The sequence below is a fragment of the Pistacia vera genome, unplaced genomic scaffold (assembly GCF_008641045.1).
Source record: "Pistacia vera cultivar Batoury unplaced genomic scaffold, PisVer_v2 Contig146, whole genome shotgun sequence".
NCBI lineage: Eukaryota > Viridiplantae > Streptophyta > Magnoliopsida > Sapindales > Anacardiaceae > Pistacia > Pistacia vera.
Window position 1 is genome coordinate 340664 of NW_022195532.1, and position 17797 is coordinate 358460.

At 35.9% G+C, this 17797-nt stretch overlaps 1 protein-coding gene, 2 long non-coding RNA genes and 1 pseudogene across 3 annotated transcripts; all 4 read right to left on the minus strand.

Annotated features, from left to right (window-relative positions):
• Nucleotides 1-4036: 4036 nt before the first annotated feature.
• LOC116123911 lies at nucleotides 4037-4477 on the minus strand. The gene is made up of 2 exons (XR_004127114.1): nucleotides 4419-4477; nucleotides 4037-4338 (listed from the first exon to the last, which is right to left on the minus strand). It is a non-coding gene; the product is annotated as an uncharacterized LOC116123911 (long non-coding RNA).
• Nucleotides 4478-4881: 404 nt separating this feature from the next.
• LOC116123910 lies at nucleotides 4882-5659 on the minus strand. The gene is made up of 3 exons (XR_004127113.1): nucleotides 5582-5659; nucleotides 5412-5481; nucleotides 4882-4978 (listed from the first exon to the last, which is right to left on the minus strand). It is a non-coding gene; the product is annotated as an uncharacterized LOC116123910 (long non-coding RNA).
• A 406-nt stretch (nucleotides 5660-6065) lies between these two features.
• On the minus strand, nucleotides 6066-7848 carry LOC116123873 (annotated as a pseudogene).
• A 2131-nt stretch (nucleotides 7849-9979) lies between these two features.
• Nucleotides 9980-13060, minus strand: LOC116123919 ((-)-germacrene D synthase-like). Its single transcript, XM_031409657.1, has 7 exons — nucleotides 12892-13060; nucleotides 12007-12280; nucleotides 11544-11919; nucleotides 11239-11457; nucleotides 11016-11154; nucleotides 10653-10901; nucleotides 9980-10556 (listed from the first exon to the last, which is right to left on the minus strand). Exons 1-7 carry the CDS (start codon nucleotides 13018-13020, stop codon nucleotides 10428-10430), a joined length of 1515 nt encoding a protein of 504 aa, XP_031265517.1. The 5' UTR covers nucleotides 13021-13060; the 3' UTR covers nucleotides 9980-10427.
• Nucleotides 13061-17797: the final 4737 nt, after the last annotated feature.

Below are 17797 nucleotides of genomic sequence, written 5' to 3' on the forward strand. Positions count from 1 at the left end.
TCTATGATCCAATTATTCTCGTAGTCAATACTTCCTGGTATTGTTGTCGTAAGGGCTAATTCTTCTTCCTCCATAGCGAATAATGCTTCGGCATCCCAATCATTTTCGTTATTCTCCTTAGGACTGGAAGTAGCAGTATTACTTTCAACATGCTTTTTCTTGGTCCAACAATCTTTCGCCATGTGACCCATCTTCCTGCAGTTGTAACACTCACCATCGAATTTTCTGCTATTACCGCAATTCTTCGAAGCTCCCCTTGGACGAGAGCCTCCCTTTCCTTGAGAATTTTCCCTTTGTCACCATCCTTTTTAAATCCACTACCATTGTACCGCTTGAAAGTGCCTCTGCTTTTGCTGGTGTAAAGTGCTTCTTCCTCACCCTTCAGCAAGACTCCTCCCATTTGCTTAGCCATAGCTTCTTGATCAGCCAGCAAATTCTCAAACTTAACAAGAGATGGTTGTGTCGGCCATCCTTGTACAGCGGTAACGAACCCTTGATATTCGGGTCTCAAACCATGGATAATTATTCTCTTTATCCTGGTTTCCCCAATAGGAGCTGTTGGATCTAATTATGAAATTTCGCGGCATATCGACTTCACCTTGTGAAAGTACTGGGCAATCATCATGTCACGTTGTGCCATCGATAACAGCTCGTTCTCGAGAAGTTGCAGTCTTGTATCATTCTTCTTTGAAAAAAGTGTAACGAAAGTGTCCCATACTTCCTTTGGTGTTTTGGCATTCCGAATGTGCTCCAACTTTTCTTCTTCAATTGTGGTCTTTAAAGCAAACATTGTTTTGCCTGCTTTAATTTTCCACTTTTGCAAGATGCCATTGGCATCTTCTGCTGCCGGTTGTGTAACTTCATCACCACCGACAACCTCCCAAAGGTCCTGACCTTGTAGGTAAGACTCCATACATGTTGCCCACGTGTTGTAGTTTTTGTTGTTGAGCTTCTTGATTCCTCCAACTACTTGAAGGTCACCCATCGTGCCGGCAGGACTTCGACTATACCGAACAAGCTTGACTAACAAACTTGTAGAGTACCAAACTCCTCACGACTCAAGATAACTCCGCCAAGAACGATCCCTGACCGTCCCGATCTGATACCAATTGTTGAGTTAAATTTAGAGTACACAACGCTAAACTTACTAATGTTGGACCCAAACAAGTAAACAAATTACTTGTATTATACCCACAATAAAAAATACTACAACACTTTTCAAAAACCACTCACAATTTGAAGAGAAATACAAACACTCAAAAGAAAGCTCACAACTCACACTCAAGACACCACACTCAAACTAAGAATATAAAGACTTAATTTTTGGAGGATATCTAACCCAAATGCAAGGGAGGGTATTTATAGTCCTCACCATGCAATCTACACCACATAAATATAAAATTAAGAAATAATTATAACCACACATTATTATCACATTCTATACACTTCTCCTGAAAAATCTCTTTTCTATATCCTTCTATAGTTTTCTAAAAAATATATTTCTTCCACATTTGTTGGGAAGCTTCTATTGTTTTGGACTAAGATAAAATGGTTTGGGCTTTTATTTTCCTTGGGCTGAAATCAAAATATTGGTTGGGTTCTATAATGGGCTGGGGTTGATCTTCGACAGCATCTTCGATTAATGGTGTCTGTCCACCTTTATCTCGTAGATAGGCAGCTGAAGCATATCTGCTCAGCAACTATTCTATTAATTTTTTTTCTATTGCTGCTGCTGCAAAATGCAGGGCTGTATTTCCATAAATTTCAGGTTGGTTGATGAGTTTCAAATGGTCTTTTAGTCCAAGCAGAATACCAATGCTTTCTGTAGCATGACAACCGAGAAACAGATATGAGTCACAGTCAAAAGCCAATATCTTTATACAAAATTCCCTTTGTTTCTGCTTTCTTTCTCATACTTGTAAATTCTAGTCTTTTAATTGGTACTTTTGGCTTTAACATTAAAATTCGTCTTTTTCTTCTTTTTCTCTCTCTATCCTATATATTCATTTATTTGCAGTAAGATTTTAAAAAAGGTGCTTAAAAGACACTTCACTTAGCCCATATTATATAAATTTTCGTATTCAGTTGACGTCGTAGAGGTCTCAACAAATACACATCTTTAGAAAATAATTGTTGATTTAAGAATTTCATGATTTCCGAAACCATTTCCCCACAACTTGACTCAGCAGCTAAATAAAGAAGGCTCTCGCCGGTAGAAGTAACAAAGCTAGCCATTCCCTGGTCTAATTTCCAGAGGTATATAGCTACTTCCTTGTGGCCATTCCTTAAAGCCTCATGCAATGCCATGCTTTGGACAATATTTTTCATTCTCAACAACTCAATAATCCCTTCTCCCCCTCCTCTATCTCTCAAATGATAAAAACTTGACATGCCAATTGAATGAACGCTAGATGAGCAAATTTCTTCTGTTGGGACTAGTTGTTTTACTATATCAATTTGACCGGCCCTTGTTGTAACATGAAGAGGTGTATCGCCTTTCAAGTTCTTTTCACTTTTCAGGTAAGGATATCCACTGCAGCGCGCCTCAAGAACAAACGTTTTGTGTCCTAACTTCGCTGCTAGATGGATCACATTGTTCCCTCTATGTGTCGTGTGTGAATAATCGACATCTGGAATGCTATTTAGAGTTTCAATTTTTCCCTCTATAGGTGCCTTGTATATAAGCATACTGGAGTTTTCTTCCAACAGGCCACAAGGGTTTATCTTCACATTACAGATTTCTCTTGACCGGCCCTTGCTGCAACATGGAGAGTTGTTTCGCCTTTCAAGTTCTTTTCACTTTTCAGGTAAGGATATCCACTGCAGCGTGCCTCAAGAACAAACGTTTTGTGTCCTAACTCCGCTGCTAGATGGATCACATTGTTCCCTCTGTGTCGTGTGTGAATAATCGACATCTGGAATGCTATTTAGAGTTTCAATTTTTCCCTCTATAGGTGCCTTGTATATAAGCATACTGGAGTTTTCTTCCAACAGGCCACAAGGGTTTATCTTTACCTTACAGATTGCTTGGAGAAACTCAAAACACTCTCATTTATAGTTCCACCACTATATTCATATACACTCACATAGAAGTAGGAAACTACATGGACTGCTCTTGCAGCAGTCCGGTCAGCATCACAAATTAGACTGGTCCACGTCTAAGGACAATAAAAGAAAGATTCCTATTTCCAACTCTTGATATTTTCAACTTGATTTGCTCATTAGTTCCCTGAAATAAGAAATGAGTAGTAGTGAACTTGAATGTGTTGATCCTTTGGACACCAATAGCTTGATAATGCATGCAGAACTGGCAACTTGAAGCTGCTAGTTATATTCTAATCCATGTTGGAACTTACTAGAAATTGGATGAGCTGAATTCGAGGACTATAGCTTCAGCTCTCTATAGATATTTCTATTTCCTCAAATATTGGGGGCGTAAGTGTGTTTTCTCTAAATTGAAGGAAAAGTTATAAAATCTGTCCAAAGTTGTAATATTTGTGTTTGCAAGTTTCTAATATTCTATCCCCATTTATATGAAATTGGTTTCTGATGCATATTTCTCAAAACAAGCTGTGATTGAAATAAATACTATTATTAAACTCCTCCTATCCAAGAAATCCTGTTTAACAATCTAAGAATGGTAAGATTTATTGAAAGTTGAGGGTATCATAAAAATGATAAAATTTGGTAAAACTCTGAATGCTGGTGCAAAGATTTAGCAATAGATTTCTGCTACCAACTAGAAACTAGTGGCACCAGTGGCCGTGTATATATATGTATTTAAAAGGATTGTTGAAACAGTGCAGGGCTTAATATAATAGAAGTTGATTGTGCTTGACCTCGTAATCTTCAAATTTTGTCTATCAACAACAACTGGTACGTGATAACTTAGAAATATTAGTTGAGATAAAGACCATCAAATTCTCAACTGTGAATAATGTGATTAAGTTGGTTTAATACCAGTTTCTCGTTTATTAGTCCATTAAACTATAGGTTTGCATGTTTTAACTCAAAAGGTGGTTGAGATTTTCAGACATTAATGGATAAACTATATGCAACTTTCCTATTGTAATATGCAAATATCATAAATTAAGCATCTTCGCCGACCTGTAGGTCTACTCCAACACATTTTGTCAGGCTTTGACTGAGGGTTCATGGAATTGGTCATCTCTTAATTTATGTCCTACATAATTTAACAATTAACCATGTCAGCCTCTAATGAAACAACAAAATGAGCATCAATAAAGGTCTTCCAATAGACCCACTTGAATATATTTAGGAAGTTGATACAGCATCCCACCGCCATATTGCTCCATCTCGCAACAGCTTAGTATGGTGCTGCAACAAAGAATAAACAATATTTGAACACTGTACCTAATTTAGCATTAAAAAACCAATAAAAGTCAATTAGGTGTTACCTTCCGTCAAAGGACATGGCAGTCTGTCTAATTGGAAATTTCGACTGAGCATGCGATAACTAAGAATAATTAAAAAAAAAAATTGTTAAGGCCATTAAAATACAGAATAGAGTGATGGTTTTTAACACTAGGGTAAATCAATCGACAACCTTGCAATGAGAACAGGGGGGCTACTTTGCAGCTCCCATACATAAATCTTCCTTCCCTGTTCCTGGTAGAAGTAATACCGAAATGTTAAGAATCCAAAATAATTACATAGGATCTATGAGAATTAGCGCTTGTATGGGCAGGGTGCTTGATTTCAAGTTTTAAGGAATTATAAGCAATAAATCCAGTACAAGCAGCATTGGTCCAATTAACACTAAGTCATACATTAAGTATTATGTACGCATGTGTTTGAGTGTGTACATGTAAAAGAACAGGGAAAAAAAAAAAAAAAAAACCAAACCAAAGGTTATAATACCTATTGCAGCTGCATTGTAATGGAAGTCACAGGAAAACTTGATGAACCAGATATCACACTCAGGAACAGGGTATTTTTGAAGGATGTCAGCCGTTCCCTAAACAGAATAAAATCATGCAATGTTTTGAGAGCAAAAGAAAAAAAAGAAAAAAAAAAAAAAAACAATGAAAGTATTCCAATGTAAATATATTCAGTTTCTGACAAGTTCAGTGCGATAATATATAAATTAAGAAAATGGTGACTCAAAACAACCATTAAGGAATTAGTACTCTCCAGGAGACTGTTCCTTCATTTTTGGTTCCCACAACACAATTTCATTGCAACACTCTGCAATCGTGCCACACAGATACCAAATGTAAGCATTGATGGGAGTTTTAGCATTCTAAGAAACAATATACATAAATATGTCTGAAAACAATGTCAATGAATTGATCAAATTAGTTAGTGAAAAGAAGCACTATCAACAAGTACTGCCCCCAACATTAAATTTTACATTAACAAAAACTTGGATGGGGATAGCAGTGATTCACCTTTGACAGAACAAAATACCAAGCCATTGGTTCAGTCAACATAGTTTGAATGAACTGAAGCTATGAAGACCTGAAAATGATAATCTTAGTCTGAAAAAAAAAAAAAAAAAAATAGATATTTTAGCTCATCTCTAAATATTTCATAATGAAAAGAAAAATTGAAAACCTACAGGAAACTGAACTATTTTGTGGGAAATTTTGAAGGAAGATCTGTCCATGTGAAGGATTTCTCTACATATGTCCAGAACTCTGCAGAAGGAAAAAGAAAAAACTAAGATACCACAATTAAATCTGCAAACTGTAAGTCCTGCAGCCAGACTGTATAACAATCATTGAATACATGGATCTTGGATGTATCCCAACCCAGCCCCATCAGCACCAACACCAAGAGGCCAAGGGCTTGAATCTCAGATGGCATATCCAAACAATAATCCAAGATCTTTATTACGCGATCGTTCAAAAAGATGTGAAAATAAAACAATAAGGGAAAAAGTATAATTGTCGAGGAAGTCCTTGTCTTAATGGAATTATAACAGGAAATAATCTTTATACCTTTGTAGATACATCACTTGAAATATTAAATTTTACAAATTCGGAAAGTCAAGTGCTTAACAATAATCACATTGAAGAATGCTAGTATCTGTGTCCTACCTTTCATTGACCAAATCTAACAGTGTTGTCCATGCCACAATTTGCAATGCGATCTATGTCTGAAGGATGGAAGTCCTGCAACAGCCCCATAAAATCAATTCAAAATCTTCATTGTATTAGAACCACAAAGGAAGACGCAAAATTTAAACACTTACCACACTCAGAACTTCATTACGGTGACCCCGAGCTCCAGCAAATATCAAAATGCATATTCCAGTATGCACATTCCAAAGACGAACTGATTCATCCTGGTCCAATCTCAAAAAATCAGTTCTACTTAGAAAAAACGAAAATGTTGTAAGGAACAAACACTTATGATAGTTACTTTGCTAGCAGACACCACAAGAGATGGCTTTAGTGGCTAAGTCCTGATTTCATTTATTGAGTCTCCATGGCCAACAAAACTCTGCACATACAAGGGCATGTAACGAGAAAAATATGAGTTTGTGTTCTTTTCTTTTTTTTTTTTTAAATGTTATTTTCTTTTATTAATAAGAAACAGAACTAAAATTACACTAATGAAAAACTAGTACATCTTGGTTCAAGTGAAACAAAGGTAACTAATACATGCAGAAGGATGTTATTCAAAAATGTGCACCTCACACTTAAATTCAAGAGTGAAAAATCAGAATTTGTTCTATACTACTCATAGATCAACATAACTACATGAATCATTAGCCTCCTGAAAGCAACATATTCTCTTGATCTGTACAGTTAATCATTGTTGTACAGTTCCTCAAATGCCAACAGACTGTTACTTTTAGTAAACTAAAATGAGCTGCCAACAATTACTGATAGCTACTGACACAGAATAAAAGCCCTACCTTGTGAAGCTTCTCATTGATGTATACCATTGATACCTCCGGCCACTAAGAATGAGAGCTCCATCAACATTGCAAGGCCAGCTTACAGTGTAAAATGACCCGTCCTCCTGATCTACATAGCACACGGAATTCCCAAATATTCTTAGGTTCAAATATCACCGTATTGGAATCACTAATCAATCATTAAAATAGCACTAAATTCAATAAAATCAATCATTAAAATAGCACTAAATTCAATAAAATCAATCAAGATCACTGTATCTTCTTACATCTTCATCAACATAAGACTGCAATGCCGCTATAACACTGCCCTCAAGACATTGATACACAGTCGCCTGAAAAGACATCAAGCAAATATTATCACAAGAGGTGGACGACACCAGCACACAAGTAATGAGAAAACAAGAGAACACATTCATTAACATAACCTAAATGCCTAAAATGGCTAGAAGGATACCAATTTTCAGTATTACATACTCAAGAAAGCGTTTCGATAGGCGATAGCTTAAAAATTACTTCTTTAGGCTTTTCAAAGCAAAAATAAGAGCTATTAACATCATTCACAAGTTCGTAAACATTTATTCAGATATGAACAAGCTTGAAACCACTAATTAAGCGAAATTTTTTTTTTTTAATAAAAACTAAAACTTTCACAAAACCCACTTGTAGAAAACACAAAACCTTCTTCAAACAATAAAATTAGAGAGAGAAAAAAAGAAAGTTACGCGATTGCCGCCAAAGGTGGCGAAGACGTTGAAGTAGCGAGAGTCAATGAAGTTGAAAGCAACGGCATATAAGGGTCGCTTGCCTTCTTGAAGCTTGTTGGTGACTCTGTAGTCGCGTTTCTTGGAGGGAACTAGTGAACCCACCAGCGGCTCAGACCCGATCGCCGTCTTCGCCATGCTGCGCACGTTAGCACCCGCCACTGTGTGTCGATTTGTAATAAAACCCAACTTACACACTAAACCAACTTCCGAAATTTAATTTTGGTCTCATATATGTAAATATAATATATATTATAAGGTTTATTTATTTTTGTCTTTGGGTTATTACTTTATGAGTATGAATTCTTTATTATAATTAAAAGAGCAAACGACATTTTCCCATGCAAGGTTTGGCCTAATGACAATCTACCACCCAAAAAGTTTTGAAATGACACTTTCTCACCCACAAGCCAATTCCGTTAGCGAATTTCATTCTGAAGAAGGGTAAAATAGTCAAAATTCGTTACAAAAAGGGCAAGATGGTCAATTTCATGATGCTAAAAAAATCGGTTAACCGGATTTTCCCACCTCTAGTCTTTAGGTATTTTTTTTAAGAAGATTTAAACTTTGAGAGAGGCGTGGAAAAGATATCTACCTAGGGTTTCATTTTTTTCTCTTGTATTTCATGTTTTTGAAGGGTTTGAGGTTTGATTTCTCTATGGGCATGTTTGACTTATTATTTCTGCCCATATTCCCAATCCTATTCTCCAAATAATGTTTGGCACATTATTCCAGAAATATTACCCTGTTTTTTTAATTACTTTTAGACCCCATAAGGTTATTAATTTCATTAAATACCCCTTGTAAAAAAAGTTTAAAAACTAACAAAAACACTCCTGTGACACATACTTGCCAGATTCCGGCAACCACCGTTTGTGGAAGCCGGAATCTGCCACAACGATGAATTACCGACCGAAACTGGCCGGTAATTCATTGATCTGGCTGTCAGCGATGGCAAAAGATGGTCGTCGTTTTGGCCTTTTTTGGCCGTCGCAACTATAGTAGGCCGTAGATCTGGCATTTTCCGGCCAGATATAACGACGCGTTATGACACAGATCCGACCGATCTGTGTCGTAACATGATTTTTCGGCCAGATTCTGGCGGTGATGGGGGTATTTTTGTCATTTTATATATTTGGGTGTTTAATTAAATTAGTAAATACTCCCCTATTCAACTACCCAATATCATTCTCAAAATCCTATCCAAAATAATAAACCAAACGCACCCTATGTTTATGTGTAACTAATTTCTTTTCTAGGGATCCGATGTAATCTAACATGAAGGTTTTATGTTTTGATTAATTTTATTGTTCTATTAATTCAATATATTTCTAGTTTCATTCATTGCACTTAATTCGATCTTGATCTTTTGTATGAAATAAGTATGGTAAACATTATGTGCTAACTTTAAAATACAAAATAGTTGATTATGTGAGACAAGGTAAGGTAAACATCATATGCAAACCTTGACCAGCTCTTTTGAATGATTGGATTGTGTTGAGGCAAACATCAGGCTAGATACAATTTGGTTCATATTTTTAGTACTTCTTGTTCTTAATGGGTTCTTGATTGTTAGGCTTTACTAAACATCCTAGTGAGTTTAATGGTTAAAAATACTTGGTTAAACTCGAACATCAAATAGTAATACCATAATGATGGAAGACTGAACCCTAGGAATTGGATGAGACAGTAATAAATTAGTTATTAGCAGAGAATAGGATACCTAAGTTTTTCTTGCATTGGTTTTTAATTAATTTTTAATTTTGTTATTTAATTCGGTTGGTTAATAATTTATTTTGCTTCCTTAGTAATTAGTTTAATTTCTTTTGTTTAAAATTTTATTTATTTTATTTGTTTAATTAAGGCATAATATATTAGGATTAATTGAGTACTTACAAATTTCCGTGGGATCGATCCTTACTTTTATACACTAGACTACGATAGCGATTCGTGCACTTGTGAGGTATTAAAATTGTTCATCAGCTAGTCACTTTAAAAGCTACCCTGTTAGTTTGAATCTTATCTTATTTAACTTATTTTGATATTATTGCTCTTTCTGATATTAATGGGTTTTTTTTCTCATTCATAAAGGTAAATTTTATAGAAAATTATGCTAACTTGTTATATTATTCATATATTTTTTATTTATTTCACGTATTATTGATTTTAATAATTATTGACGTCATTTCACAACAATTCCCTCAACCACTAACGTAGCTATCATTGATTTTTTCCAATATTTTTGGATCTACTTCTAATATAGTAGGGACTAAAAATTAATGAAGATCACAATATGGTTCTAAATTATCGGTTAAATTCAATGATATGCCCTTTCGAGCCAACCAAATTAAATTTACGTGACAACTGTTTAGAACATAGGCATTAGAATTTATTGATCTCCCTACAGGGCGATTTTTAATCTCTTTTGTGCTTCAAATTTCTACCCATATAGGCAAAAGGAAAAAGCATTGTAGCCGAGTAGTGAGAGAACCTTAGGTACTTATTAATAATAAATATTAGGGACATCATTTATTAGTATTAGTAAACCATATAGTTATTCCATGTGCAAATTGGAATGTACTAAATGGAATATTATTCAGTCCCTGGAATAATCTTCACAGCAATACAGGATCCGTGAGCAATGCGGCCACAAGGCGCTTCATCAAATGAGAATTGGTGTAGCAATCATCTTCTTTGTATAGGAGATCAATAACGCGTGTAAGATTAAGAACCCGTTCAAGCAGAGGCATTGGAACAGCAGCTGGTTTAATAAATTCCTAATTGATATCTTTCCAAGCATCCTCAACTAGTTCGCGAAGTAATTTAACTGCCTCTTCTTCAGAAACATTATGCTGATTCATGTAGCATTCAACTGCCGAAGCAACATGCGCTCTCTTTTGCTCATCCTACACATAATAAATAATGTGGAATTGAAGAAAAAAACTCACTAATCTGAATTAGGCTTGAATGAAAAGTATGAACAAAATGATTTAATGCAATACCTTATGACCTGCAATGTCATCCATGAGTCTGCCAATTATTGAGGAGGCCTTAACGATTTTGGGGTTGCTGATTACCCAATCAAATGATTCTTGGGTTACTACATCTCCCATCCCCACAAACGATGTGGCAGCTAACGTCAGGTGACCACCGGTAAGTAATGCAACAGACAAATACTCTTCAATTGTTGGTACATATTTTTTGTCACACCATTTAGCTTCGTTGAAGTAATTTCTTACTAAAATCTTCATCTGACAAACCATAAGGAAATAGTAACAAATAGAGTTACAATTATAAATCATTTACAGGAATTTATATGCTTCAATTGCTTTTCACACTAAAAAATTAACTTCAATGAAATTTACCACATCTTTTGCGTAATCAAGGCGGTATAGTTTTCCTTTGAAGGCCATATCTTTCTCAATTTCTCCGTAAACGTCAAGGAGAGCCCCATAAGTAATTTTCATGTACTCAGGCAGTTGATGCATAGCACTGACATCCCATCTGAAAAACAAAAAATTAATAAATAAATACGAATGAGTTATGGAGATGACAATAGTAAAAATTGACGAAATAGAAGAATCAAACCTCTCAATCGCTGCAGTGAAAAGCTTAAGTTCTTCAATTGTACCGTGTACATCATAGATGTCATCAAGAATGGAAATCATGGCAATCACTTTGCACAGAATCCTCCTAGCCAACCCATAATCAGGCTCAAAATACACTCCCATTATCCAAAAGTATAACTCTACCAGTCTGTCTCTTGCAAAAGGTAGCTTATTCTCAACATCTAAAGTTTTCCACCACCTAATTAAATAACATTAGTCAGAAGCCATTTAAATAAATTTACTCAAATACAGAAAATCCTTACAATAATCTGTAGTCATTCATACCTTGTGATATCACTGAGTTCCTTCTGGTGAACTTTTTGTAATATGTTAAAATCTAATTTTGCAAAAGTTAACAGAACTTCATTGTGCAAAGAGTCTTCTTGATAGATTGTCATGTATTGTCTTGCCTCTACCCTTGGTAAGCCCTTGCGAAGAGGTTTATATAAGGCATGCTTAACGTGAGCAGCAAGTGGAGAACTGAGTTGGGTTGCCATGGACTCAAGAAGAGTGGTAGTGAAAACAAGCGCTTCATCTAGTATAGTTTCTCCGTGCACCCTGAAATGTGTGGCTTCATAAAAGCTTAAGATCCCTCGAATGTCCTCCGCAAGAGATGCCTTGAAGTCACCATTGTTGTCCTTGAACTTGTTGAAAATGTCTGCTTATTAATTCACCAACCACCACACATCACATTTAAACGATGTAGTTAAATTTGAAGAACTAAGGAATAGGTAGAAAGAACGTATACCAGAGGAAATGTTATAACCATGTTGTCTAAGTAATCGAAATTCGAGAGAGATGGAATATAAGTCATCGTTCTCATTTTGGAGACCACTGTCTTCGTGAGCCTTGTAGACTTTCTCTAAGATTTGATCGATGTAAGTTTGAAAATGGTAAGAGACCCCTAAACGCTGAATTGCGTCTACCAAGTCATGTTTCGCTGCGGGCTTGTTAACATCAGCCTTTAGCATTTTCTTAATATCTTCCCTTAGTTCCTGTAGCTTTTTCTCATCATCAGTTTCCTACATAAGCAAATCGAAGAAAAACGCGTCATTAGTAATTAATACGTGGGATTTTGTGTAGATATAAAACTATATTTTGCTCAAGTTGAGATTGGAGTATAACTTAATTATGTAAAAAAAAAAAAAAAAAAAAAACAATGCATTTAAATTAAATAAAATGCTACAAACACGTTGATGTCATTGTTCTAATATATATTATTTATAACTTTCATTATTGTTTGAATTTTTATCAGTATTAATTCGATTTCTAGCTACGTCCATGATTTTATTTTTATGGAAATCTGTTATCTATATACGCATGATAAGGAGGAAAATTGGACCGTCATAGGGCACTGATGAAGAGGAATTTAGTGGTCCGATCACGCCCATGGTGGGTGGGTTAGGGGCGATCGAGTTGATGGGATTTGATATAATAATTATGACATCACTGAAATCGACTGGATTGGCAAATATAGTATAGTGGTAATTAGTACCAACCATCTCCAAACTTGCCATATGGACGAAAATCAATGCATCAGCCATGATAATAAATAATAAAAATAAAAAACATTTTTACAGAAACAGTCGCGAGCACTTTCCAATTAAAATAGAAGAAAAAAGCAATATTTTACCACAGAGTTGGTTGCATAAGAAAGAAAATGATCCCCCCAAATGCTAGGATGATAATCTGCAGACCGGTGATTTGTGTCTTGCTTCCCATTTTTGGGTAAAGAAGCAAGTGCTGAAACGTTAAGAGACATTATGAATTTCTGTTTAGTAGTTTGGCTCCTTGTGCTTCAAGGGGTACCGTGAGTGAGTAAGAATGCCTTCTGGCTCAGTGCTATTTATAGATACACATAGCCCAAGTTATAAGAGCCAGCATGTTTTTCTCGTTGAACTCCTTTATTTTGTATATGAAAAAATCTGTCAAAAGGTTAGTGACTTAGTTAGGAACGAGGATGTGACAAAACCCTCTCCGTTTTTTTTTCTTTTTGGTAACCAAAGTGTCTAGGCCAATTTGTACGCACTTCAACTAATCTTTAAGGTCCATTGAACACTCTATAAGCTCAACTGACCAGGTAAGCTACAATGGGTGTGTTTGGTTTATTATTTTGAGTAGTATTTTTGAAATATTATTATTAAATTGAGTTAGGTTTTTATTACGAGATAGGATTTAAAATTAACAAAAAAAACCCTTAGGTTTGTTAATTTAGCCAATAATAAAACGTTTATAAATTAACAAAAACAGCTCTACTCACCCACAATTGCTAGATTTCGGCCACCACTGTCGAAATCTAGCCTAAATCTTGTTTCATTGTGCACAACTGGCCAGATCTGGCCAGTCGTGCGCTGTTATGGCCTTTTCTGACCAGATCCACCACGGATCTAGTTGGAAAAAGCCAAATCTATGGTCAAAACTAGATGTTGATGGCCAAAGATATGGTCGTCGTTGATGGTCAACGACAGCCATATAATAACTGTCATTGACGGCCAGATGTGGCCAATGATCTGGCTGTCAACAACCAGATCGGCGTAGTATCAGCAAAATCTAGCCGATAGTCTACCATTATGCTAGATTTCGGTCACCTTCCGGCGGTGATTGCCAGAATCTAACAGTGTGGGTGAGTGGGAGTGTTTTTGTCAATTTATAAGATTTTTTTGTTGCGGATGTTTAGTAAATTAACAAACCTCTAGGGGTTTAAAATAGTTGAATATTATAAGATATGATTTGAGAATAGGGAAACAAACATGCATTTTTTTTAGAATAGGAAGAGTATTTTGAAAATAGCCAAACAAACGCAGCCAATGTTATTGTGGCAGGTGACCTTAAGATTTGAACCCAGAAACTCAAGAAATAAAACAAATCTCTTTAACCGCCAAACCAACCCCTTGGGGTTAACTCTCTCTACTTTAGTCTAGCATAAGTTTATCGAAAGCATGCCACCTACAACATGAAACTTTGTGGTCATCAAATACTTGTATGTGTACAGATTCATCTTTCAAATCGTCACCTAAAGCTCTGATACTAATTAATAGCGAAATTGATGAAGTAAAGTAGAAGTTCACAAAGACAAGATAATTTAATGTGATTCAATGTGAATCTACATCCACGGGTAAAAGAGAAATAAGATACAAGAATAAAAACATACAACTCAATACCTAAATGTTAACCATATGATAAAAAGGGCGTAGATTGTAGTTCGGTAAAACATAAAGGGTCACACAGTAACTTTCCAATATGCTGTCATTTTGAGTTGACCTTTTTAGTTAATCACTTGAGCTCAAATGAGTTACTGTACTACTTTACCAATTCTTTTCTCTTTCGTGTATTCTCTTCTCTGTATATAAGAAAGTTTTTTGATTGTATTCCAGTTTTATCAATTAATACAAATCAGATCTATACTTTGTTCCTTTCTTCTTTTAATTTTCACATGGTATCAGAGCCACTAACTCGTGTCAATGGCTGAAAATTATGGTGTTGATAGCTCTTCAAAGAACGTGAATAAACTTGCGTCAATGGCTGAGCTTCACTCGTCTATCATTCCTTCAAGTCTTCAAGTACTAAATCTGAAGTTAACGAGGGACAAAGACCGCGATAACTACCGGTTCTGGTGCTCACAAGTTTTGTTCACAGTAGGAGCTCACAGATTAGAAAAGCATTTGACAAGTTTGATCCCCTGTCCTGAACCTTTACTTACCTCGCCTATTGATATTTCAACTGAATCAGGATTAATTAGTTCTAAACAAACCCTAGCTAAAGAGAAAACCAATCCTGAATATGTTGCTTGGAAACGCATTGATAAGTTTCTTGTTACCTGGTTACTGGCGTCAATATCCGAGTGTATGTTTAGCTGTGTATCTAAGTGTCAATTTTCTACCGATGTGTGGTTTACACTTGAAAAGGAGTTCTTGTCAGAGTCTAAAGCTAGGGCACTTCACCTAAAGAACTTACTTCAGAATACTCAAAAAGGTAGCCTTAGTGTTAGTGACTACATCAAGAAAATGAAAGGCATAGCTGAAAGTTTAGCATCTAGTGGACAAGTTGTTTCAGATGAAGATGTTCTTCAATATGTTCTGGATGGATTAGGTCCTGAATTTGATGCTGTTGTAGTCAATTTGACTTCCAGACTTGAGTCTAGGTTTGATTCTGTGAGTATTCAAGAAGCAAAATATCTTCAACAGAAATATGAACTAAGACTAGAGAAATTTAACTCTGTTGATTTTCCAGTAAGTTCGGTTCACATAGCTGCAGTGAGCAATTCCAGTAATTCTCATTTTAAACCTACTCATTCAAGTACTGTAAACACCTCAGTTAGCTCTACTGGAAGTCCAACTTCTCTCACACAGTTTACACCATCCCTAAACACTTTATCTAATCCCTCTTACAGACAACATTATCCTCTAGGAGCTACTATTCCCACTAAACAAACCTTTTCACCCTATACTCCTCCCCAGCTCTACTATAATATGTTAGTACCTCCCTATAGACCTGTTGTCTTTAACAAGGCTGGCAGAGGTTGTGGTAGAAGCAATGGCAGAGGGAGGCCAATATGCCAAGTTTGCAGCAAGATTGGTCACACTGTAGTACAATGTTACCACAAGTATAACCACAATTATAATGGGACCTCACCTCAATACAACTCTTCCCTACAACAACTAGGTGTTGGATCATATTTCTCTCCTGGTTCCCAAGTTCCTAACACTCTTGGACACAATTTTGCCAACAATTCCACTAGTAACATTTTGCCACAACAATTTGTCCAGTCCTCTCAGTCACATGAAGGATCACAATATCAAGGACAGTTTACTGAGACCTCTCATCAACCACAATCATAGCTCTCAACAATTTCACAACAAGGATTCCAAGTACCTAGCAAACAGCAACAAACACCTAACCAAGCCTATCTAGCTTCTCACCAGAACACACAACAACAAACAGCTAACCAAGCCTACCTAGCTTCTCACAAGAACATACAACAACAAACACCTAACCAAGCCTACCTAGCCTCTCAACAAACCTTACCTATCAGCTCCTGTCTCTCATCGGATCCTTCCTGGTATATGGACTCCGGTGCTACCGACCATGTTACTGCAGATCTTAGTCAGTTGAATGTGAGCAAAAATTATGGTGGAACTGAACAATTAAAAGTAGGCAGTGGTGAGTTTCTTGATATATCCCATGTTGGCTTTGCTTCTTTACCTAGTTTTTTACAAAATAAATGTATACATCTGAAAAATGTTTTGTGTGTACCACGAATTACTAAAAACTTGCTCAATATATCCAAATTTACTAAAGACAATAATGTTGTGGTTGAATTTAACTCTGATTGTTGCATTGTTAAGGACAAGGTTTCCAGAGCAGTTTTACTACAGGGAGAGCTTAATGCTGGGTTATATCATTTGAGATTTTCATCTGTCATTTCTCATGACACTTTAGCTTAGTTGTCTGTTCCTCTTAATGCATAAAGCATAGTTTCTGTCATCAGTCACAAACCTTAGTCTATATCTACTCTAAGAGATAAGATACTAGTCATAGTGAGTCACAAACTAGTGTCTATTCCTCTATTGTTAATGCTGCTGATAATAAGCACACAAAGTCAGTGCTGGATAGTTGTAATGTTCCTCAAATAAATAAAATCATTTCTATTCCTGATTCTGATTACTCTTTGTCTAATAATAATGTTGAATTTGTTAGTAGTATTGATAATACTTATTCTAATAATAATATCTCTAATGGCAGGTATACTGGTACTAATAGTCATATTGTTGATAATACTAATAATAAGAATGCTAGTTCTGTTGTTCCTGTAGTTTTTGATCATATTGTTCCCTCTGTTTTTAAGGCTGATAATATTAATTCTGTTAATTGTCCTAATGGTTTTGATGCTGATGGTATTAATTCTGTTGATGAACATCATGTTGTTGATAATGGTAGTAGTAATTCTGATGTCAATTTGATAACCAGCCACTTGTATACTTTAGCTCTTCAAGTCACCTATCCTAAACAAAACACTTCATCACTCTGGCATAAACAATTAGGGCATCCACATTCTGAAGTTTTTCAGAAAATTATGTTGCAAGTTAACCATAATCCTTCGAAACATATTCCTTCCATTTCCTTTTGTGATGCATGCCAACTTGGCAAAATGCACAAAAACAGTTTTCCTGTCTCTAATTCTAGAGTCACTGTTCCCTTGAACTAGTTCATAGTGACATTTGGGGTCTGTCTCCAGTAGCTTCCATTGAAGGCTTTAAGTACTACGTGCATTTCCTTGATGATTTAGCAGGTTTACCTAGCTTTTCCCTTTAAGAACCAAAGCTGAAGTGCATTGTAATGCCCCGCTTGAGGTACGTATTTAAGATTTGCTGTATTACTTAAAAGTTCATTGATTCAGTTTCAATTGAGTTTGTATATTGTATTGGTTAAGTATTTGCTTTGAAATTGGTTGAGATTTGGTGAATTTTGGAAATCCAATCTTCGCCGTGGCGATGAGGTGCTGCACCCATGGGTAGGTTCTGCCGTGTTTCGCCGGGGCG